The sequence below is a fragment of the Cervus elaphus genome, chromosome 5 (assembly GCF_910594005.1).
Source record: "Cervus elaphus chromosome 5, mCerEla1.1, whole genome shotgun sequence".
Taxonomy (NCBI): Eukaryota; Metazoa; Chordata; class Mammalia; order Artiodactyla; family Cervidae; genus Cervus; species Cervus elaphus.
Window position 1 is genome coordinate 628859 of NC_057819.1, and position 23216 is coordinate 652074.

At 66.4% G+C, this 23216-nt stretch overlaps 4 protein-coding genes across 9 annotated transcripts in view; 2 read left to right on the forward strand and 2 right to left on the reverse strand.

Moving 5' to 3' along the window:
- Positions 1 to 346: 346 nt before the first annotated feature.
- On the forward strand, positions 347 to 7922 carry ESS2 (ess-2 splicing factor homolog). The gene is made up of 10 exons (XM_043901062.1): positions 347 to 516; positions 1474 to 1642; positions 1728 to 1829; positions 2175 to 2344; positions 2436 to 2553; positions 2783 to 2916; positions 3467 to 3569; positions 4247 to 4356; positions 5958 to 6073; positions 6431 to 7922. Exons 1-10 carry the CDS (start codon positions 382 to 384, stop codon positions 6708 to 6710), a joined length of 1437 nt encoding a protein of 478 aa, XP_043756997.1. The 5' UTR covers positions 347 to 381; the 3' UTR covers positions 6711 to 7922.
- On the reverse strand, positions 7730 to 9184 carry TSSK2 (testis specific serine kinase 2). The gene has a single exon (XM_043901065.1). The coding sequence runs from the start codon at positions 9107 to 9109 to the stop codon at positions 8024 to 8026; it is 1086 nt and encodes a 361-aa protein (XP_043757000.1). The 5' UTR covers positions 9110 to 9184; the 3' UTR covers positions 7730 to 8023.
- Positions 9185 to 12477: 3293 nt separating this feature from the next.
- Positions 12478 to 14010, reverse strand: TSSK1B (testis specific serine kinase 1B). Its single transcript, XM_043901064.1, has one exon. The coding sequence runs from the start codon at positions 13775 to 13777 to the stop codon at positions 12674 to 12676; it is 1104 nt and encodes a 367-aa protein (XP_043756999.1). The 5' UTR covers positions 13778 to 14010; the 3' UTR covers positions 12478 to 12673.
- Positions 14011 to 15855: 1845 nt separating this feature from the next.
- The window catches only part of DGCR2 (DiGeorge syndrome critical region gene 2), a 29275-nt gene continuing 21914 nt past the window's right edge, over positions 15856 to 23216 (forward strand). For 5 of the 6 annotated variants that reach the window (XM_043901056.1, XM_043901057.1, XM_043901060.1 and 2 more), the window contains exon 1: positions 15858 to 16131. In XM_043901056.1, the coding sequence (XP_043756991.1) occupies positions 16053 to 16131 (79 nt within the window). In that variant the 5' untranslated portion in view covers positions 15858 to 16052. Of the gene's footprint in view, positions 16132 to 23216 lie in introns of all 6 variants that reach the window. The other variant, XM_043901061.1, reaches the window with a different exon arrangement.

Below are 23216 nucleotides of genomic sequence, written 5' to 3' on the forward strand. Positions count from 1 at the left end.
TTCCCGATCCAGGGATAGAGCCCGGGTCTCCCGCATTGCAGGCAGACGCTTTACCACCTGAGCCACCAGGGAAGCCCATATAGTGATTTCTTGCGAGAAACTGGAATTTCAAGTCCTTCAGATTCCGCAAAACTGGAGTTTTTCGGGGTTAGCTCCTAGCCCGTACCACAGCGCCCTCTGGCGTCCACAGCCCAGAGAGCCGTGACCAGAGCGGGGCGGGACGAAGACCACAGCTCCCATGAGGCGCAGGGCTCGCGGTGACGTCAGTACGACGGCGAACGCGGCTCTCCCATTGGGCGGCTGTTTCAGGCGTCTGCGCACCTGGCGCGCCCCGCCCCCGCCCCGCCGCGCCTGCGCCGCCCGGGCGCTGCTGGGATAGCGATGGCGTCGCCGGGCGCGCCAGCTCGCCCCCAGCTGGTTCCCGTGGCGTCCGGGCCTCGGAGGAAGCGCGCAGCCGGCGAGGCTGGGGCTGCGACGGGCCGGCAGCGGGTCCTGGACGAAGAGGAGTACATTGAGGTAGCGTTCGGCGCCGACGCCCGCGACTTCCGGGCCCCGCGCTCCTCGCTCCGCGCTCCCCGCCGGTTCCCGACGCTCCGCGCTCCCCCGAGGCGGTGGGGCAGCCTGGGTCCTCGCCCCCGGCGTGTGGACAGGCGGAGGGCCAAGCCGTTGGAGTGTGGGGCTAGCTGTCCGCGCTGTAGGGGGGCCGCGGGGGTGGGTGTGTGCACGCGGTGAGGAGCCGGAAAGACAGGGATCTGTCAGGGAGTCAGCAGGGGTCTGGGGATCTGTCAGGGAGTCAGCAGGGGTCTGGACAGCGGCGGAGAGGCCTTCTTGGGCAGCGGTGGTGGTGGGAGCTAGGGCTGGGGGCCCCGCAAGCCGGCTCCCAGGGTGGCCGCATCGATGAGCGGGTTCGTCTCCTGACACCGCCCCACCGCAGCCAGGCAGGAGATTCGAGGAAGTCACTCAGGTTTGGGAGACAAGTGGGGTGGGCAGGCAGTGGTCTTAGTGGACAGCTGGGCCGGCAGACGCGCAGCTCAGAGGCGAGTCCGGCTGGAGGTGTGAAGCTGGGAATCTCCACCCGTGCTGGTGGTGGGGTGAAAGGATCAGATTGGAAATAGGAGGCCGTGGGCGGGGTGAAGGTGGCAACAGCCAGGTTGGTTCAGCTGATGTGGAGGTGAAGGCGGCAAAGGAGGGTGAAACTCAGGCAGAGCGAGAGAAGGCTTTGAAGGTGCTCTGGTCAGGACTCCATGGTCTCAACTGCCGCAGGTCCGGGTTCAATCCCTGGTCGGGAACCAAGATCCCATGTCACACAAGCACACAGCAGGGCCAAAAAAAAAAAAAGGAAAAAGGAAGTGTTCCCAAGCTCTGGGGATCTTTGGGCTGAATGGAGGTTGGGGTCTCAGCACACACTCTGTGGGGTAAGCAGCCGGGGGAGGCAGACAGAGGCTCTGACTTGCGATCTGACCTGTCCTTCAGGGCCTCCAGACAGTCATCCAGAGGGACTTCTTTCCTGACGTGGAGAAGCTGCAGGCACAGAAGGAGTACCTGGAGGCCGAGGAGAATGGAGACCTGGAGCGGATGCGCCAGATCGCCATCAAGTTCGGCTCCGCCCTGGGCAAGATGTCCCGAGAGCCCCCACCACCCTGTGAGAGGAGTCCTGTGGGGCCGGGCATGGCTGCTCGCTGAACCGATGCTTCAGGCCCCCTGACCTCACCCCCTCTGTCCCCCAGATGTCTCGCCGGCCACATTTGAAACCCCTGAGCTACACACGGGCCCCAGCGTGGTGGGCAGCAAGGCCAGGGCCCGGGGCCGTGGCCTGGAGGACGGTGACGGTGAGTGAGCGTCCCGCTGCCCTTGCGCTGTCGGGCTTGCCTGGGGTGTTCCAGACGCCTGTGCCCTGGGAATCTTGCGTCTGGTCTCCCGGCTGCTCACTGTGCCGCGGGGGACCCACTGTAATATTGTGACTCTTAACACTCGACACCCCTTCTGGGCCTGAGTCGGAGCACACACTTCACCGGCATTCAGCGGATAGGGGGTTGGGCGGCTTGGGGGTGTTGATTCCACCCCTGGGTGTTGTCTGGCGGTGTGGGGTCTCACAGACAGACCCACGGCCAGGCAGAGGGCGTCCGGGACTGAGCAGGTGCACAGTGGTGTTCACGCCATGGCGCCCTGGACAGGAGAGGCCGCAGAGGAGGAGGCGGCAGAGCCGCTGCCCAGCCTGGACGTTTTCCTGAGCCGGTACACCAGCGAGGACAACGCCTCCTTCCGGGAGATCATGGAGGTGGCCAAGGAGAGGGGCCGGGTGCGCCATGCGTGGCTCTACCAGGCTGAGGAGGAGTTTGAGAAGGTGCCTGGGGCGGGGTAACGGTGCTCTCTCAGGGCGGGCTTCCTGGGCCAGGGCTCGGGGCCTCCCTGACCTTTGTTCCCCCATGGCACAGAGGCAGAAGGACAGTCTCGCGCTCCCGTCGGCCGAGCACCAGGCGGTCGAGAGCGGCCAGGCCGGAGTAGAGACCTGGAAGTACAAGGCCAAGAACTCCCTCATGTACTACCCAGAGGGTGAGCGTAGGGCAGGGCCTGCGGGGTGGACTGGTCTCCAGGGTGTGTTCCTCTCTGGGCCTTCAGGGGTCCAGATTCTCAGGGCAGCCGGCGGTGGGGGAGTTGGGGGGGGTGGGGTCTGTAGGCGGAGTCAGCACAGGCGTGCGCGCCCAGGCTGTGCTCGGTGGGGACCAGCTCATCTCCCTCGGGCCTGCCCCCCTGACGCCATGGGCTTTGCTCCCTCCACCAGGCGTCCCCGACGAAGAGCAGCTGTTCAAGAAGCCACGGCAGGTGGTGCATAAGAACACGCGCTTCCTCAGGGACCCCTTCAGCCAGGCCCTCAGCAGGTCGCAGCTGCAGCAGGCGGCCGCCCTTAACGCACAGGTGAGGGCTGGGCCAGCAGCTCTCTGCTCAGGCGTCCTTGGGCTCGGCAGGGCTTGGCAGCACAGTCAAGGCTGGCTCTGTTCTCCGTCCCGGGGTTTGAGGTCAGGTCCTGTTTTGGTCAGACAGGTGGGTCAGGTGTGTGCCAGCCTGTGGGGCAGGGGTAAGAGAGAAGGGAGGCAGCGTGCAGCTGGACTCGCGGGCTGGGCCAGGCTCGGGGTGGCGGACTACAGAGCTGACCCCGGGAGTCGTGCAGGGCAGTGACTCCAGTGATCGGGGGGGTTGGAAGGGAGGCCGGAGCGGGGGGCACTGTTTTGGAGGTCTTCACAGATGCCTTGCCCCACCCCCCGCCCCGGGCCTCAAGTCAGGGGCCCCCAAAGCTAGCAGGTGTCAGGAGTGGCCCTTGTGGAAGGCCGGGGCGCATCCCTTGGCCGCTGCTCCGACAGGCCTTGGCAGTGCTGGGGTCCTCCTCACTTGCCCTGGGCTTGAGCAGTGTCTGCGCCTCAGCCCGCGGTGCGGCCTGGCCCTGACCCCACCTCCCCTCTGGCTTCAGCACAAACAGGGCAAGGTGGGCCCCGACGGCAAGGAGCTCATCCCCCACGAATCCCCCCGAGTCGGCGGCTTTGGATTCGTCTCCACGCCTTCTCCTGCGCCTGGTGAGAGACGTGCCCTCTGTGGGACTACTGGGGCCTGCCCACACCCCGGGGCCCAGGGTCGCATTCATGCAGCGCCGGGCTCTCAGATGGGCCCGACCTCAGACGCCTGGCGCCGTCCTGTGTGGACGCGTGTGTGGAAACCAGGCTTAATCTGCAGGAAGTGGGGTGCACCTGGGCCCCCTGGGGCTGCATGAGGGCCCTGCAGGTGGGCAGGCCGGGCCTGAGGGATCCTGGGGGCATGTACGCCTCTCAGGCTGCCCACTCGTGCTCCCGCCGGGGGTCCCTGTCAGTCCTGGGGTGACGTTTCCAGGTCGTGGGTCTCAGGCCAGCAGGTGTGCGGAGCTGACATACCTAAGTGAGCTCACGAGGTTCGGGGCGGCCTCCTGGGCATGTGATGGCCTCCGGGCCTGGGAAGGCACCGCGGTTTGACCAGACTCGGGGTGGGGGCTTCACCTGGAAGACTCCAGATCTCCGTGGGTGTCCTCTGGGGCTCCCCGGCCCTGTGGTAGCCTGAGGGTCCAGCTGCCCAGCCCGGCTCCTCTGGAGGCCCCTCCCCCGGGCCGGCCGCCGGGACCCTCTCACAGGCAGACACAGCGGGGCACCACCCTGGGAAGGAGGGGCCAGCGGCCCGCGTTGGTGGCCCCTGGCTGAGGTGGCTGTGGGCGGTCCCCATGCAGGTGTGAGTGAGTCTCCGCTGATGACCTGGGGGGAGGTCGAGAACACGCCCTTGAGAGTGGAAGGGTCGGACACGCCCTACGTGGACAGGACGCCGGGGCCAGCCTTCAAGGTGGGTCGGCGTGGTGGGTGGGGGGCCGCATGGGTGTACGGGGATCTGCCGTGCTCTCGTGGCTGTGCACAGCGGACGGGGCTGATGCTGGGGCGGGCACCATGGCCCCTTGTGAGGTCTGGGCCTCCGCTGAGGACCGGTGTGGACGGGGCTTGGGCCTGGCTGGGAGACGGGTGGGGAGCCCCCGTGGCCCCTGGGAGCCTGCAGGTCCAGAGGACGGGGCTGTTCAGAGACGGGGGTCTTGGGCCAGGAGCTCCCCTGCAGCCTGCAGCCGGGGAGGAGCCCCGAAACCCTAGCATCCATCGGACGCAGCTGTGCCCTCGGGATGGCTGAGTCCTTGCAGAGGGAGGCCTCTGGTTACGGGGGATCCAGACTGGGTGGCCCCTGCCAGGGTCCCAGGAGCAGTCAGCGTGGGGGTTCCCGAGGCCGGACCCCTACAAGGGAGGCCCTTTGTGGGCCAGGCAGGCAGGGGATTTGGGTGGTAGGTGGTGTGTGGGGACGGGGAGGCCCAGGAAGGTGCCAGCGTGTGGCTGGTAGGGCCCGAGTGGCTCTGGGAAGGCAGGTCCGTGATGTCGCGGGATTTGTGGGGAAAGCCAGCACTGGGCGTGGCTTGTGAGGGAGGCGCCCGGAGCCTCAGGAGTACTGTGGAGTGCCGGTGGGGGTCGCCCCGAGACCGAAGGGTCCAGGATCACTTCACCTGCTTTGAGAACCCAAAGAACCAGCGCAGGGTCTGGAGTCCAGGTTGTCTGTGGAGCAGGGCGGGGTCCTCTCGGGACGGCAGTACGCGGTGAGGTGTGGAGAGACAGCGTCAGTCACCGTAGTGACAGCCGTTATAGCAGCAGCTCCAGGAGCAGGGAGCTGCAGCAGGGGCTGAGGGGTGGGCGCTCCCCCTACAGCGGGGATCCCTCCAGAACCCAGATTGCCCTCGGGGCCCTCAGCCTGGGATGCTACAATAGTTGGGAAAAGCCTGGGGACCGCTGTGTGCACCGAGGCATTAAAGTCCGCCGCCGTGGCCGGCGGGTCAGGACCAGGGCAAGGGGGCAACGGAGCCCTCTTCTCGCGGGCGTGTGGAGACAGGAACAGCCGGTTCCTTGGTGCACAGCAGGACAGGTTCAAGGGAGACGAGAACGCTGAGCGTTAAGACAGCGAGCGTGAGCCTCAGGCCCACGCGCCAGGGAGGCAGGAAAGGGGTGTCCATGCGGCCGCAGAGGGAGAAGCCGGGAAGGGAGTGGGCGCTGGGCCCTGGGCATCTCTCAGCGCAGTGGGAGCCCTCCAGGGTCTGACTGCAAGCTGACAGCCAGACAGCGGGAGGGTGTGTGATGTGGTAACACAGCCAGCATGCTGTGTGAGCAAGAGAGGGAGCACAGAGCCGGTGAGAAGATGGGCCAGGACGTGTATCTTGAAGTTCTTTAAAGAAACGCAGAAGCCATCGCACCTGGTAGCCAGCGGAAAGCAGGCTGAACAGGGTCTTTCCCAGACGGTGGTCCCAGTGCCTGGCTGGGTGGTGCCAGCTTCACAAGAACCCGGCGCAGGGGGTGGGCCACTCAGGGTGGGGGTCAGGAGGCTGACGACCCGCGACGAGCCTGCCTGCCGTCCTCTAGATCCTGGAGCCGGGCCGCAGGGAGCGGCTGGGCCTGAAGATGGCCAACGAGGCCGCTGCCAAGAACCGGGCCAAGAAGCAGGAGGCCCTGCGGAGGGTGACAGAGAACCTGGCCAGGTGAGGGGCGGGCCTCGCGCTCGGCACCGGGGCCTGGGCCCGTGGCTGCGGCTCTGGGCCGGGCCGTCTCCCCTGTGTCTGCAGGGCCCCTCGCACGTCCCTAGCCCCCGTTCTCATGCGTTTCTAAGGGGCGCCTTTAGGCCTTGTCCCCGTAAGCTCCCATCCGCCTGTGGAGTCAGGGTCATCGCCCCCCCTTGGAGAGGGTCGGGATCCCCTCCAGCCCCACGGCCCAGGGCGCGGCTGTTCAGGATCCCAGCCAGGAACAAGCACGTGTCCCCCAGGCATCTTCCCGGGGAATGAGGGCCCTGCTGCTGGGCAGGCCTGACCCTGCCTCTCGCCACGCCTTCCGCATTGCAGCCTCACCCCCAAGGGCCTGAGTCCCGCCATGTCTCCAGCCCTGCAGCGCCTGGTGAGCAGGACGGCCAGCAAGTACACGGATCGAGCCCTGCGGGCCAGCTACACCCCGTCCCCCGCCCGCGCCAGCCACCTCAAGACCCCAGCCAGCGGGCCCCAGACCCCGACGAGCACGCCGGCCCCCGGCTCTGCGACACGCACCCCGCTCAGCCAGGACCCGGCCTGCATCACGGACAACTTGCTGCAGCTCCCTGCCCGGCGCAAGGCCTCAGACTTCTTCTAGGGCCTGGCCCTAGGTGTTCCATGGAGCCTGCGGGGCGGCTCTCCGCCCAGCACGGGACTCCAGCTTTCCAAGTCCCCAGGCCCACCAGGCTGATACCCTGTTCTGTAGGACCCCGCCCGTTCTATTTACTTGTTACTAAAGAGAGCCTCCGGCTTGACGAGGGATGCCTCTCTGCCCCAAGGCCACCCTCATACCTGCGTCACCTGCCCAGGGCCACTGGGTGGTGACCTCAGGGGCCAGGGTGTCCAGCCTTTCCTGCGTGGCTTATGGTGGCACCACCGAGGCGGGGGACCTGCCTTCTGCGCTGAGTTGGCCCCTCGTTCCCCCGTGCCCCCCACTTCTGTTCCTCTTGGGGGGTAGAGCCCTCAGCCATTGTGCCCGCAAGTCCACAGGCTCCCCAACCAGGCCTGACCTGCTGCATACGCGGCTGCTCCCCAGGGGAGGCCCTTCCCAGTGGCCTCAGCCGTCCCTCCTGACTTCCAGCCAGGGCAGGGCTGACCCCGCCCCCTTGCTCCTCTGCTCTGGGCCAGCTCCCCAGGGAGTCCCAGCCGGCTCTTTAAGCCTCAGGTGGGGTCGGGTCCTGCTCAGAGAGGCAGTGTGGGATCCGCTAAGACAAGCCTCTCCTACTTGGAGCAGGCACGCCCCAGCAGGGCGTCCTCAGGCTCCCTGGAGGCTGCCTGGGGTCCGGCTGGTCTGCGCTCCTCCACACGGAGCTCCTGCAAGTTCCTGGGCAGAGCCCTGCCTGGGCACCACGGGGGTGGGGCTGGCGCCATGGGGTCAGGAAAGGGCTGTTTTTGAAGGGTGGGCGTGGGCCTGAGGGAGCCCCAGGAAGTGGGGTCGGAGGTCTGGGGGGGCCGCGAGTGAGATGCAGAGGGCGCCCTCCAGGCAAGGCTGTGCCTGGAGGGGGCAAGGGGGCGCTGCCAGAAGTTCTAAAGGGCCAAAGGGTGAGTGGGAGTTGAGGATGGGCTGCCTGAAGGGCGCGGGCGGGTGGGAAGGCAGCGGGGGCCTGGTGGGAGGCCGTGGACTCTGTGCCCACGAGGCCGGCTCCCCGGAGCCCCCGGGACGCAGGGAGTGGGTGCTGAGTCCCAGAGAAAAAGACTCCGCGCGCCTCTCTGCTGTACACTGTGGTTTATTTGGTGGTCAGGGTTTAAGGTCTCTGCTACTAAGTGGAAAAAAGCTAATAGAACGTAATCAAAATAGCGGTTTAATTGACGGACTTTACTTGTTCTTGCACCTGTGGCTTCTTCAGCTCCTACCGCTTACTTAGCCCACGGGGCGCTCACAGAGCCACGCCCCCCAGGCCCTCCACACCGCTAGGTGCTCGCCTTCCCCACCTCAGCTCCGGAGACGTGGTCCTTGGCCCTGGAGGTTTCGGCCAGCCGCTCCTCCACCCGGTCCTCGGTCTCAGGCACCACAAGCAGCCGATGCTGGGTCTTGGCCCCCAATTTGTGCTCAGGCCGGTGCTCAGGCCGGTGTTCAGGCCGCGGGCCGGGCCGGGGGTCCAGCTTGCAGTCAGCCCGGTACTTGCCCTCGCCCTCCCGCTTGAAGGAGGCGGAGGCCATGGCCTTGGGCTTGGGGGGCTGCAGCCACGCGTGGCTGAGGATCTCGTCGATGTGCAGGCGCCGGGTGACATCCGGCTGCAGGATGCGGTAGATGAGGTCCTTGCACTCGCCTGTCAGGTTCTTGGAGCGTGGGAAGTCCACGCGGTGCTCCTTCTGGATGCGCAGCATCTTCTTGATGTCGGAGTCGTCGTACGGCATGGAGCCGCAGACCATGATGTAGAGGATCACGCCCAGGCTCCAGATGTCGTACACCTTGGGCTGGTAGGGGATGCCCTGCAGCACCTCGGGGGCCGCGTACGCCGCCGACCCGCAGAAGGTCTTGCTCAGCGTCAGCCGGCCGCTGCCGTCCCGCAGGCAGCGCTTGGAGAAGCCGAAGTCGGACAGCTTGATGTTGAAGTCCTTGTCGAGGAGAAGGTTCTCGCACTTGAGGTCTCGGTGGACGACGTCCAGGTCGTGGCAGTACTTGACGGCCGAGGACAGCTGCCGGAACATCTTGCGTGCCACGTCCTCATGCAGGGCCCCCCGGCACTTGATGAACTCGAGGAGGTCGCCCTGGACCCCGAGCTCCATGACAATGTAGATGCGGCCGTCGGATGTCTCAAAGATCTCGTAGGTCTTGATGATGGAGCGGTGGTTGACGGTTGCCAGGATGTCCATCTCCCGGGGCAGGAATCTCTCCACGAAGTCGGTGGGCGTCTTCTTGCGGTCGATGATCTTGACTGCCACGTTGAACTTGAGGCGCTCAGAGTAGGCGGACTTGACTTTGGCGTAGGAGCCCTTGCCCAGGTTGATGCCCACGATGTAACCCTTCTTCCTCAGGACCGCGGCATCGTCCATGGTGCCCGGAGCGGCCTGCGCCACTGCCCTCTACATCCCCTCCCCTCTCGGGCCAGCGGGCATCGTCCTTGTTAGCACTGCGGGGAGCCGTCTGGCCAGGCTAGGCCTGCACTTGGAGGTGTGGAACGCCCAGCATTGTCCCCGCGTGACTTCAGCCTGTGAAGTCATAAAGCCAGGCTGCCCGGAGTGGGAACTGGCGGGGGACAGGCCCTGGAGCCCTGGAAGGCTGACTGGGCTGACAGAGCCCCGCGGCCTGCCAGAAGGGAGGAAGCTGGCACCCAAGACTGGAGATCTCGCCGTGCCGCCCTGTGCCAAGTCAGCCCAGGGCCGCCCAGGTCCAGCCAGCGTGCCGGCCCCCCGCCGCTTACCCCTCCTGGGTGTGGGGACTGACCCTGCAGCAGATCCTGTCCCTCGAGGGAGGGCCTCCTTCCCGGCTCCGCCTTGAGGTGGGCCGAGCACACCCTCGGGGGCCGGGCCTGGGAGGGGCTGCTCTGATGGGGGAGGGGGCGGAGGGGGCAAGGGCGGCTCGGACCCTCTGAGTGCCCAGCCCGGTTGTGTGGAGCCCTAGTGGGCTGGCGTTCCAAGGGAAGGTAGAGTTGAGGTCCAGGCAGGGAAGGGCCTGGGGGAGGCGGACGCTGTGAGAATGGGTGGGTCCCGGCGTCGGGGTCGGGGGACGTGGAGTAGAGCGTCGGGGGGTGCAGGCTGCAGGAGCTGCCGGGATCCAAGCCCGGCTTTAGGACAGGTCCTGTGAGAGCACGGAGCGAAGGGCGGCCAGAGCCTGTGACCGGGCAAGGGGTGGCTGGCGGGCGCCGGCCTGTGGGGAGGGCACACGATGGGTGGGGCCCGGGGCGGGATCTGGGGCTGGGGAGAGCGTCCTGAATTAGGTCACTTGGGCCTTTGTGAGCGCTGGGAGCCTGGGCAGGCACATCACCTTTGCATCTTAGACCGTCTCTGCACCTAGAAGCAGCGTCAACCTGCTTTGTTCCCACCCCGCGAACCGCCGCCCCCGTAGGCTCAGGTCCTTTGTGAGCCCCATGGTCCTGTTGTCCTCGCTGCCCAGGACGGGTGCTCGGGGAGGGGGCGTCCTGTGTCTGGGTGGGTGGGAGTGACCCAGAAGCCCCGTGTGGGGGTTCAGCGGGGCTCGCCTGCTGCTGGGAGGGGAGCGTGTGCACATGCCTGGGCCACACAGAGCTCCTGGCAGGAGGCCCAAGCGGAAGGTCCCCAGGCAGGGCAGCCAGGCCCAGAGGCCAGCGGCAGGGACGTACCCGACGCCTGCATTCTTCTGGGGGCTTCAGTAGGAACCAGCGGAACTTCAGAGGGGCCAGCTGCGAGGCCCCCAGCTAGGTGCCCTCCTGGCCTGTCTCCCTTGCCCCCAGGACTCTGTCCGGGGTGCCCTTTGCTGTGGCTCCTGCTCCTCACGCCCTACCTCTCCCAGGACACCGTGGCCTCTGGTTCTCCAGGGACGTCAGGCCTGCAGACTCGGGAGAGCAGCAGGGGCCCTGCCCAGAATGTGTGTGTCAGACTGCCGGAGCCCTCGGGGCAGGGTCAAGCTGGACGGGCTTCAGGGTGCTCCCAGCTGCAGGCCTGTGAGTGCCAGACCACAGGCCCAGGGATGCTGCCCTCGGAGCTTTGAGGGTTGGCGTCAGGCCCTGGGTGACAGGAGCGGGCCCTGCTTTCCCGGGGCCCAAGGTGGCTCAGCGTCACCCAGGGCGTGAGTGCCCTGCAGCTGGGCCGTGACAGACACGCGCAGTGATGGAGCTGGGACTGGACTCGGGGAGGCTGAGGGCTGAGGTCAGGCCCCGTGGAGGATGGGGACAGAGGTGCTGCTGAGGGTCTGAACGGCCAGGTGGTGAGAGTGTGCCGGGCGGGAGGTGCACGGCTGGCCCGGAGGCCGCGCTGAGGGTCCCGGGAGTCGCTGTGGGGTTGAGCCCGGCTGGGGCAGTGGGGCAGCCGGCAGGAGCAGCCGGCGCCTCAGGCCACCTCCGGAGGGCCTCACAGCGCGGCCTGCACCACGCTGGGTGGGTTCAGGCGGCCGCCCGCCCTCTCTGAGTGGTGCCCCCGCCTGGGAAGCACACAGCAGGTGCTCCTTCCCAAGGCCCCTCCGCCCAGCCTTGCCCCCAGGCCCCAATTGACCACTGCTGACCCAGGGAGGAGTTCACAAGCTTCCTGGGGCATCTGCACCCCCGCTGGCCCCATGCACCCTGGAATCCCGCTCCGCCACTGGGCAGGTGTGTGGCTCCACCGCCAGGACTGCTGCATCTTGGTCCCTCGCCCGCCTGCCCAGGCAGTGACTCCCAGAGGCTTCGTATATGGAGGCTGCGGCCCCTGACGAAGCCTGGAGAGGTGGGCAGGGGCTCCGGGGCCTGTCTGCCAGCAGGACTGGGGCCCACGGCGAGTGGCTGGGCGGCCAGGAGGCCAGACCCAGGAGGACCTCAGGGGCCAGGTGTGGAGATCCTTCCCGCAGGCAGGGGACCCGGACTGGGTGCAGGATGGGGGCCTCGGCTGCTGCAGGAGGTGATGGGGAGACAGGGGTGGGGCCAGGGTCCGTGGCTGTGGCCGTGAAGGGGCTGGGGCCGGGGGGGGCCCTTGCTGGACGCCGGCAGCGGCGGGAGGAGGGGCCCGTCTAAAGGCCCCATTCCCTTGGTGTCAGACCCGCAGGTGCGCGCGTGTCCAGAGCACAGGCGGATCGGAAGAGGAGGCGGTGGCCGCGCACCGCCAGGTGAGGACCTCACGGTGGGTGGCGCCCCCGCGGCCAGCAGTGAGCCCGCAGGCCTGTTCCCCCTGCGGACGTCCCGGCCACATGTGAGAGGAGGCCTGTGCCCCCTGCTTGCCAGTGTCCGCTTACCCACGCTAGAGGGAGCGTCACCCTGGGGACAGCTGGGACCAGAGAGGAGCAGGAGGGTCAGAGCACAGTGATGGGGGGACATGCAGGTTGGGGGGCGGGCCAGGCAGGGATGCTCTGGGTGCTGCAGGGAACGGGGTGCTGGCTGGGTGTGGGGGAGACCCTGGAGCCAGAGCAGGAGGAGGGGAGGGACCCCGAGGGAGGGAGGCCGGCCTTTGCAGGCCCCCACACAGGCAGGCACCTCGGGGGCTGTTGAGGGCCCAGAACGCCTGCCCGGGCCTGCAGCCCCCACGCCGCCTCCACACCCAGCTCGGCGCTTGTGGGCCCCGCGCTTGAAGCAGCATCTTCCTCACTTGACTCTCTCCGGTCCAGGGCCCGATGCCATCGTCAGGGCTGGACACGTGGAGCTCTTTCCCCAGTGGGAGGTGAAGCACGGTGTGACCCGCGGAGGGGGCCACGGGGGTGCAGGGTCCTCTCCCTGGGTGACCGAAGCTGGCAGGGCACACACAACAACCTCGGGGGCTGCAGTAATATAGTGATTTATTGCTTCTTTAGCCACGTGAGTTACCGAGTTCAAAGGGAGGGGAAGAAACTGACGAAAATAGCGGCGTGTCCGGGACCGTCTTCCTTCTCGGCTGGTCCCGCGGCCTCTCTGGAGCTCGGGCTCGGGGCCCCGAGCTCGGCCTCATTCCCTGCTGGCCGCCTGGGCCGCGAGAGGCGGGCTAGGCGTGCGTCTCTGAAGGCTGCGGGGGCGCCCCCTCCTCGGTCTTGCTGGGCTGCTCGCCGGGCAGACCCATGGCCTCCGACTGCCGGGACACCTGCACCATTGCCGCCTCCTCCTCAGGGCTTGGCTCGGCCCGGGGTTCGGGCCGCGCATCTTCCCGGGTCTCCAGCTTGGTGGCGGACTTCTTGTCGGAGCTGGGCTCTGGGGCCCACGGGGTCTCGGTGGCCCGGGAGCTCTCGCCTTCCTTGTTGATAGCTGCGGAGGACAGGCCCCGGGCCTTGGGCTGCACCCAGCAGTGGCTGAGGATCTCGTCGATGTGCAGGCGCCGGGTGACATCCGGCTGCAGCATCCGGTAGATGAGGTCCTTGCACTCGCCTGTCAGGTGCTTGGAGCGCGGGAAGTTGACGCGGTGCTCCTTCTGGATGCGCAGCATCTTCTTGATGTTGGAGTCGTCGTACGGCATGGAGCCGCAGACCATGATGTAGAGGATCACGCCCAGGCTCCAGATGTCGTACACCTTGGGCTGGTAGGGGATGCCCTGCAGCACCTCCGGGGCCGCGTACGCCGCCGACCCGCAGAAGGTCTTGCTCAGCGTCAGCCGGCCGCTGTCGTCCCGCAGGCAGCGCTTGGAGAAGCCGAAGTCGGACAGCTTGATGTTGAAGTCCTTGTCGAGGAGAAGGTTCTCGCACTTGAGGTCTCGGTGGACGACGTCCAGGTCGTGGCAGTACTTGATGGCCGAGGACAGCTGGTGGAACTTCTTGCGAGCGTCGTCTTCCTGCAGGGCCCCCCGGGTCTTGATGAACTCGAGGAGGTCGCCCTGGACCCCAAGCTCCATGACGATGTAGACCTTGCCATCTGACGTCTCGAAGATCTCGTAGGTCTTGATGATGGAGCGGTGGTTTAGCATGGCCAGAATCTCAATTTCCCGGGGAAGGAATTTCTCCAGGAAGTCCGTGGGGGCTTTCTTGCGGTCGATGATCTTGACCGCCACGTTGAACTTGAGGCGCTCAGAGTAAGCGGATTTGACTTTGGCGTAAGAGCCCTCTCCCAAATTGATCCCCATGATGTAGCCTCGTCGCTTGAGGACGGCAGCGTCATCCATGGTGCCGGGAGCGCCCAGTGCCCCTGAGGCTGCCCTCTACATCCCTGCGGGACATGGGCCAGCGCGTCCTCATCTACACTGTGGACAGAGTCCTCTGGGCTGCCCGGGCCTCCCGTCCCTGCCTCCCAGAGGCCAAGACTCTGGGCTGGAACGTTCGGCACTGTCTCCCGGGCGACTTCAGTGCGTGAAGTCATAGAGGAGGAGTGCTCTGCGGAATGGGTCTCCGGCCTGAGCCACTCGAGCTCAGAACCCTGCAGCAGACGGAGGGCCGAGGTAGGAGGGGGCCGTGGGGACTACATCGGCTCTCCCAAGCCTCCACACCTGAGCCAGGACTGCTGGGGGGGGCGGCGCAGTGGGCTGATTTCCTGCACCCCAGGGCATCCCTGGAAACTCAGGGCAATGGTCCCAACCATCTAGGTCTCAGCAGCAAACAGGAGATGCTCAAGTGAGGACTGCATGTGAGGGTTTGACAAGAGGATGATCTCCCCACATGGAACCGTGTCGAGAACCCCGAGTGGGTGATGGGCCCTCGGATGAAGGGACAGTTGTTTCTGGAACCCGGGGACAGTGGTGCCGGGAGGGCTGCCTTGACCAAGGCAGTGACCTAGGTGATCTCCCCCAGGGAAGGGGCTGGGAAACCCTTCCTGACTTCTTCTTGCTCCATGCAGCCCTGGAAACCCTCCGCAAGGTCTGCACAGGCAGGCGGCTGAAAAGGTGGGTGCGGCAGGAAGGTCTGGCTAGACTTTTCACTCCCCCATGCTGCTCTCATTTGAACCTTCTCTGGCCAGCTCTGCTGGGGACAACTGACCAGGTCTCTGCCCTTGGCTGTGAGCCCCCTCCCGGGGGCCTGCCCTGCAGTAGCCCTGGCTGGGCTCCCAGAGCAGGTCTGGAGGTGGGGGAGAAGGTGGGCCTGGACTCCTCTGAGAGCAGCAGCTGCTCCCAGAAATGCCCCCTGAGGACAGGCAAACAGGGCGGTGTTGAATGGGAACCACCATTCCAGCCAGCAGTGGGTCCTCTCTGCTCTGGGCCTTGCTGTAGGGAAGGGTGGGGTGGCGCGGGAAGGCGGGAGCAGGCAGGCCGGGGCAGAGCCTTGGGGTCGGTTTTGGTTACATCCCTGCATCTGGAGTGGGTGCCTCTCTCAGATGACCCTGAATGTCCTAGGCTGGGATCCTGGGGTGCTCAGGAGGATCACCCCTGAGGGGCTTGGGGTGACTGCTCCTGGGGAGCGAGCTGCTGATGGTCTGGGTGCACCGCCCACCCCCGCCTCTGCCCTCATTTTCTCCACTCCCATCTTCTCCCTCTTCCCACCCTGACGCCCAGGGCTGGGCCTCATGTGCGTGGCTGGTGGTCCGTCCTTCGGAGGGCTTACTCCTCCCTCGCTAGTACTCCCCATCTGCTGGGTCCCCTCCTGCGGTGACAGGTGCGCGGCCAACGCTTCCCTCCGTGCGGAAGAGCCTGCTGTGGCGGCAGCTGCGCCAGCGTCTCCCCGCCCCACCCGGCCCCGCTCCGCCCCCACTGTGCAGGGGGGGAAGCCCCTCTCCAGGGGATCGGGCGTCCCAGTCGGCTCTCCGCGCGGGACCCTCCTTGAGCCTGCTTGCTCGTCCGCCTGCAACACTCCAGTTGCACGCGCCGCTGAAGCCGCACCTGCGGAAGCACCTCCCGGGACCTCGGAGTTTCTCCAGGTCTCCTCTCCCCTCTCCGCAGCGGTTCGGCCTTTAAAGCGCCACTTTGGGACACACTCTTCCAAGGGCCCTTCTCAGGGATTCCCAACTCCGCCCCCCATCCCCGGCTCCGTCGGCGCCGCGCCCCCCACTCTGCTCCGGCCCCTCCGCGCCCCGGCCCCGCAGCTCCTGCTCCGCCCGGCAGTCGGGAGGCCCCGCAGCTCAGGCCCCGCCCCGAGCCCCGCCCTTCTCTGATCAGCCAATGGAGCCCTCGGCCCCTCGTAGTCCCGCCCCTGAGGGCCCGCCCCCGCCCCGCCCTTGTGCCGCGCCCCTCTCGGTCACTGCGCAGGCGGAGCGCGCAGGCCCCGCCTCCTCACGGCGCTGATTGGCTGGCGGCGGCGCGGGCGGGGGCGGGGCGGTGCGGGCCGAGCAGGACGGCCGCCATCTTGCGCTGAGCCGGAGTCGGAGCCCGAGGTGGCGGCCGAGAACGCGCGCCCGCCCGCGGCCCCCTGGAGCCCCCTCCCCGCGGCGCCCTCGCCCGGCCCGGCCCCGGCCCGGCCCGACCCCTCGGCCCGGCCCGCGCGGCCGCCCCGGGGACGATGAACGGAGGATAAATGGTGCCCAAGGCGGACAGCGGCGCGTTCCTGCTGCTCTTCCTGCTGGTGCTCACGGTCACCGAGCCGCTGCGGCCAGGTGCGCGCCGGGGGGCGGCCGGGCCGGGGGCGCCCCGGGGACCCCACTCTGACGCGCCGTCCGCAGCCGGCGGGCTCGGGCCGGGCGCCTGGAAGCCCCGGCCGCCCGGCGGGGGACCCTCAGACGCGTGAGGAGCTGCCGAGGCGGGCGTTCATGAGGGAAGCCCGGGTGGGGAGCTGGGATCCGGGCCGCAGAAGGTCCCGTATGAGCCTTGCCTCTTGTTTTGAACGTGTGCACCCCCCTCCCCACCGTCCGCGAGAAATCAAGAGCCCGAACGCAGGGCCGATTCGCCCGTCACGCGCAGAAGGCTGGGGCCGCGGTGCTCTGGTGGCTTGCAGAGATGTTCTAAAATCAGCGGGAAGGAGCCCCTGAGTGTTCAGGTTGAAGGAGACGCTGTAACATGCACGTATAAATGCGTTCATTTTTATATCGATGCGGTGGCAGAGTGAGGTTCTTGACCCTGTTTAGTGGAAGAAGGGGCCCGTGCAGGCAGAGGTGGCCAGGGCCCCTTGTGTGGGTGCTGTCAGGCCTGCGTGTCTCCAGCAGGTCGGGGAGCACGGCGGTGTGCAGGCCCCAGGTGGGCTCCCGGCCCGGGCACGCAGCACCTCGCTGCCCTTCACCATCTGCCGTCGAGCGCCCCACCTCCTCCCCGGGGTCCCCTCGGCAGCCAGGGCCCTGGCCCACACTCAGCTGGAGGGGCCAGTGATGCTTCTGGGGTGGCAGGGTGGCTGGCCGCGGGGTGGTCTCAGTAGAAACTGAAGCCAGTATCCGTGCAGGAGGGTGCTATATGGGCTGTGAGGGACCAGAACTGACGGGTTTGTGCCTGCTTGTTATTACGTTCTTCAGAAAACATGTCTACACCTGTGGGGAGGCGCGAGTCATCCCTTCCATCCTGGGTCCTCTGTTATGTCGCTGGCCTCTGAGGGGCGGAACCACACCACGCTTGTGTCCTCGGAGGGGGGGGCCTTTGGGTCCACCAAGGGATGTGACCGGGGTCCCCAACTCCCTTTCTTTTGCCTTCTGTCCACACATCCTGCCAGCCGGCCAGCAGCAGTTCAAAAAGCATCTTGGCCTGCCCATCGTTAGGGATGCTCACGTGAAGACAAGGTGCCCTCCTCGTGGGCGTGCTCTTTAGCTGAAAGCAGGGGCGGGGAAATTGGTCCCCCTGGCTGAAGCGGTGGCCTGCAGCAGGCCTGAGTTGGGGCAGGAAGGCGACTGGGTGGGGCGCAAAGCTGTCCTTTGCGTCCGTGGCTGCCAAGGTCAGACCGTCACAGTAACCCCTGCGGGTGTCTGGGGTTGCCCTGAGAAACCTGGGGGCTCCAGCTGACTCCCTGACTCTGGCTCAGCAGTGCGTGGCGTCTCCCCCAGGGCCTGTACGTGTTCTGTCCTACCAGGCCGGGGTCTGCGGGCTGGCACCTGGGAGGGGCTTTGCCAATCTTAGCCTGCCAGCTTTTTCTTGGAGTTCTGGCTCAGACCCCCCACTGGGGAGTGAGGAGGGAAAAATGGGCACGCCCGCTTCCCTGGAGGGCCCCTGCCAGGTGGAGCGTCCGTGGCCCCTCATGACACAGGCTGGCCTTTGACAGAGTGGGCTCCAGGCGAGCGCCCAGCCGGGCCTTTGGGCAGCGTTTGTGGTCTTAGTGGTTGAGGACGTGCTGGGTGCAGGGGCTCGGGGGGTCCCTGTGGGGAAAGTCCTGCTGCTAGCTCCCTCTTACAGAGGGATCCACAGAATAGAGCTGGAGACCCCAGCAGCTCTGGGGAGGATTTGGTCCCAAGGCCCGGCCTCTCCCCGGCCTCTCTCCCCAGCAGCCCTGCTGCCCCTCCCCTCGGGCCCCCTGCTCCCAGAGTTACCCGAGGCTCTCCCGGTGGGTCTGTGGCCCGTCGCCCATCCGAGAGCCCTGATCTGAGGGCCAGAGGTGCCCTCCTCTTGGGACCCCACTGTGACGGGGCATCACAAGTGACGGCTGGTAAGGCAGGAAGGCCGGGACCTCTGCCTGGGGGCGACGGAGCTGGAGGGACCTTTGGGGGCCTCTGGCTTGGACACCCCAGTGACTCGGCTTCGCCTGCAGGCGGTTCTCCAGGAGTGCAGCTTCAGGCGCACTGGGAAAACTGTTTCTCACCTCAGCTGTGGAAGGAGACCCTGCGTGGCCTTAGCCCCAGTTGCGTCCGGGCGACCCCTCTGCCACCCCCACTCACCCTGCTGGGTGAGCTGAGGCGCACAGGCGCTGTCCTGCTGGGAGAGGCCAGCGATGGGCCTGAGGCCGCAGCGGGGAGCCGCGGGGCTGGGTTTGGGCCCAGGAAGAGGCTGCCTGCTGGTTCAGATCCTTTTCCGCGTGCTGCTGGGGACCTGACATGAGCTACCTGTGATGGGGACCAGGGAGTGGGCGGATGTGGCCTGAGCCCGCAGCTCACAGACGCGGCTGGACGCCGTGGAGTCAGCCCTGGGGCTGGCCAGGCACCCCCGCCCCAGTAGGAGCCTGCGCTCAGTCCTGACCCACACCATGCGGAGCTGGTCCTGCGGGCCTCTGGAGCCCTGGGCTGGCCACTTGGTTTCTAACTCGGACGGTAGCATAGTGCTCTTTCCCACCTCACTAGCTTTTTTATTTTAGTGAAGAAACTTTCGTTTGGGGATAATTTCAAACTTACTGAAGAGTTGCAGGGAGAAAGTGAACTCAAAGAGCCGGGGGCACCGTCTGCCCAGACCTCCCTGCTGTCGTTTGACCTCGTCTGCCTACCCTCCCCCCCAGCCCCCTCGTGCACCCGTGTGTGTGCGCACGTGTGTCTGTGCATGAGTGTTGACGCAGGCACGCATGATTCTTGGGGGACAAGGGACGGGCGTCGTGGCCTGCTCTCCGAGGAGGCAGCCTGTGAGGGCGCGGTTGGCCGTGGGCCATGGGCCGGGATCAGGGCAGGGTCCTGCTGGTGACTCTGGGCTCGGGGGTGGAGCCCGCGCGGCTGCTGCTCCTGGGCACGTGTGTGCACCGCTCTGCGGCTCCTCTCGCCCAGGGTGCTGTGGGCACAGCCCGCCTCCCTGGTCCTCCCACCCCCGGCCCCGGGAGCAGCCATGCCGACAGGATGCCCTTTGCTGGTGCCCAGCGTTTCCTCCGGCTGCTGCGGGGCTGCCCCACCCCCACCCCCCCCACCCCCGTGCTGCGCGGGGAGTCGGTTCGGAGGTGGCCCCCGACCAGGCTGCCGAGCCAACTTCGAACCAGTTGGGTGTTTGCAGGGCGATGGGCAGCCTTGCGGGCGGTTGTCACCCGAGACCGCGTCTTGGTTTCCTGCGTGGCTCCCGGCCAGCTTGGGCTGTTCTGTGGAAGCGGGACCTCGACGGGAGAGGGGCCCTGAGGTCAGGGCCTGCTTGCCGGGTCCAGGCGAGTGTGGGCCAGTGGCTGGAGAGCGTGGAGCCCTGTGTGGAGCTGCCCGCTCACTGTCCTCGTCTCTCTCCTGCAACCCAGATGTGGTTCTTGGGGACACAGGCTTGGTGTGACTTGGCCTCTGGTTCTGAGAACTGTCTGACATGGGACAGACGCTCCCTAAGGGCCGTGAGCATTACCCGCGCGCTGAGAGGTGGGTGCACAAGGGCACGTTTCTCGGGAGAGCCCCCCACTCCAGGCGGCGAGCTCCGTGGCTTGGGCCTCGCGGACGCCTGGTGCGCGCTCGGTGAGTCCAGCTGCGGCTGGGGGGAGGGGGGGGCTGGCCGGGTGCCCCGGCCACCCCGCGCTGTGGACAGGGCCAGGATTGTTCCTGTGGGTGCGCTTCACACTCAGGCACGTTTGAACTGGGGCTTCGGCCTGGCCTGGCCCGGAGCAGGCGCTCAGAAATCGGTGATGGAGCTGATGCACAAATGGCTCCTTCTGTTTGACATAAAGAGCGGCGGCTCCCGCGGGCCTCGCAGCTGCCCGGTGGGGGCAGCAGGGACCCAGCCAACTGGCCTGGGGCTCAGGCCGGGGGGTCATTCCCGGGGGCGAGAGCTGCCCTGAGAGGCGAGGGCGGGCAGCGGGCAAGGCTGCTCACCACTGAGGTCTCACCAGGGTCCCCGGCCGCGCGGGGGGCGAGCGGCCCCTCTGCTGGCCCCGTCTCCTGCCCTTCGCGTCTCTGTCTGGTGTGGCCATCCCCCCAGCCCCTTTCCTGTCCTTCTCTGTAGGCTGGCTGCTGGGTGCCTGGCAGCTTGCCGGCTGTCCGTTCTCAGCTGTGGACAGCCCCGTGCCGGAGAGGGTGGGTCTGAGAGCAGAGCCCTGTGTGAATGCTGGATGGTGAGGGTCTCTGCGTCCACCCTGAGCCCCACCCTGAGCCCCACCCTGCTGCAGGCCGCCTTCCTCCCTGGGCACGCTGCTCAGGAGCTGGGTGCTGTGGGGAGTGCCCAGGACTCCCAGGGCGCTGGGCAGGGGCCCGCTGGCGGGTCAGCGGGAGACGCAAGGTGCCAGGCCGCTGGTGCACCCGGCCTCTGCGCACCGCTGGCTCCTCCGTGGGGCCCCTGGGTTGGTGGGGACCCGCCGCACCCTGCGGTTGCACGGGACGGGGCCGGGGGGCCTGGAAGGCGTCTGCGGGGCCCTCCTCCACCCAGCCCTTCACGGGAAGGGCTCCAGGCAGGGGTGAGCCGTGGGAAAGCCCAGCACAGCCTCCCACACTTAGAGAAGCTCACGCATATCCAATTCCATTGTTACACGACTGGAATTAGATGTTGTGTACACGGGTTTTGCTTTTTCACTTGGCAGTGTTTAGAGGTTTGTAGGTCAGTCAGCGCAGCTTTGCGGCATTCTTCTTATCTTAAACAAACCTTAATGAGAACTTTGCTCAGTCTTCTTTTGCCCTGCGGGCACCTTCCAGACCTCTTATCAAAACTTTCCCTCCACCGGAAGCTGCCATTTAGAGGGCGGCCCTGTGAGGGGAGGCGTGGTGGGTGCTGAGGATCCAAAGCCAGCTGCTGCCCCCCGGGTCGGCTCGTGGTGTTGACCTGTGTGAGGCTGTCACTCGGGTTTGTGTGCCTGCTTACCTCAGGGGGACTGAGACTCAGAGTGACCACGCAGAGGAGCTCTGACATGAACAGAATCGCTCAGCTGGGAGGTGCCTTAAGGGCAGACTCAGAGCCTGAGACGCAGTGGTCTGCATGTTTATTGTCGGGTGGTGACTCTGCGGTTGCAGTCATGTCCACATCTTTGCAGCCCCAGGGATTGTAGCCCGCCAGGCTCCTCTGTCCGTGGGAGCACACTCACGCTGGCACGGCCAACTGACTTTTGATGGAAGTACAAAGACAATTCTGTGGAGAGATAACGTCTCTCCAGAGGCTCCTTGTCTCTAGGCAAGAACGCTGGAGCAGATAGCCATTCCCTCCTCCGGGGGATCTTCCTTACCCAGGGATCGAACCCGCATCTCCCGCATTGCAGGCAGATTCTTTACCACTGCACCACCTGGGAAGCCTTTTATTTCAAAAAGAACTAAGATTTCAAAATACCTTTCTTCGGAGAGAGGCAGAGGATTATCACCTCATCATTTTTCCAAAACTTTTAACTTTGGGAGCATTTCCTGCCTCTGGAAAAGTTGCAGGACTGGTACTTGCACTCCACCTGTGCTCAGCTCACTGCGGTTCCCCGGTGTGACACCTGCTTCACCCCACATCTGCGTGCTCTGCGCGCGTGTGTGTGTGCACCAGAGATAGAGCGCGTCTGCACACCCAGGGCCCCACGTCTGTGAGCCCCACACGCCTGTTTGCTGAGAGCATGCCGCGCCCCGAGCGCAGCGCAGCGCAGGAAGCAGGGTGCGCGCGGAGGCGGCAGGACCCTGTCGCCCAGCACCCCTCCCCGCCCCCGGGGGCAGCCCCGAGTTTGCCTTCTAGTCTGTGAGTCAGTCTGTGAGTCGCGCTTTCTCTTTTGATGTGTGTGTGGGTTTCCAGTCGTTTCCCCGCCACCTGCTGAGATGTTCTCTCTCCACAGAATTGTTTTTGTACCTCCATCAAAAGTCAGTTGGCCGTGCCAGTGTGAGTGTGCTCTGGGCTCTGTCTTCTCTTCCGTTGGCCCAGGTACCTTTCCTGAGCTTTTGATCAAGAAGTTTTACTAACTCTGAAGTTCAGTTTATCAGCCATGCTCGTTTGCGCGTCTTGAATGACAGACTGTGGGTTTTGACTTTCTGAGTTCTGCATGTTTCTGCACGTTCCTGTAAGTGCTCATGTGTCTGGGATGTGACTGGGGAACAGTGCGGTCTCTTCAGCTCTGCTTTGGGCTCGCTTAGGCAGGGCTAGGGCAGCCCTGACCTGGAGTCAGGTTTTCCCGCTAGTCAGGCAAGGCTCTTGTGCGTCTTGACCCCGCGCCTGTGAGTTGGGCATCTCTGGTCTGGACGCTGAGAGCCACGCTTCGCGCCTGTGGCGCTCCGGCTCAGGGTGGGCTCTCCTGGCCTGGGCGGTGTCTGACCTCGCCGCTCCTCCGGCCCCGAGGGCCCTTCTGCAGGGCCTGAGCCCTGCCTTCCTGCCGCTCACCTCTCTGTCTGGTGAGCTTGGCGGCCGGGAGTCCAGCCCTCCGCTGCCCCCTCTCCCCTGGGCCGAGGCGCTTTGCTTCTCCTGCAGGTTGGCCGACCGGATCTGCCCTCACTGCCGTCTGCCTGGGCTCCTGGGGTGGCCCCTCGGCTCAGGAGTCCGCAGGCTGCCTCCCAAGGGCTCGAGAGTTAGATCTCCAGCTTCGGGTCACTCCGCAGCAGCCTCCCCACTCCTGGGAGCCCCTGCGTGGAAGCTGGGCGGATGGGAGGCAGGCGCCGGCCCAGCCAGGCCCGTCTGTCCTGTTGGGTCCCCGCTCCAGGCGCTTCCGGAAGCCCCGCCTCTGTTCCTTCTAAGCGCAGGTCGCGCCCTGTCACGCTCCCACCCGCGTGGAGGTGGCAGCACGTTCCGCCTGAGCTCTGGGCCCTGGCGGCCCCTCCCGCCCCTGCCCTACACGCCTCCCGAGCCCCGGTGCGCCCAGGCCGCGTACCAGGCGGGCCGCGTGCTCAGGGCCCCCTGCCCCACACGCCTCCCGAGCCCCGGTGCGCCCAGGCCGCGTGCCAGGCGGGCCACGTGCTCAGGGCCCCCTGCCCCACACGCCTCCCGAGCCCCGGTGCGCCCAGGC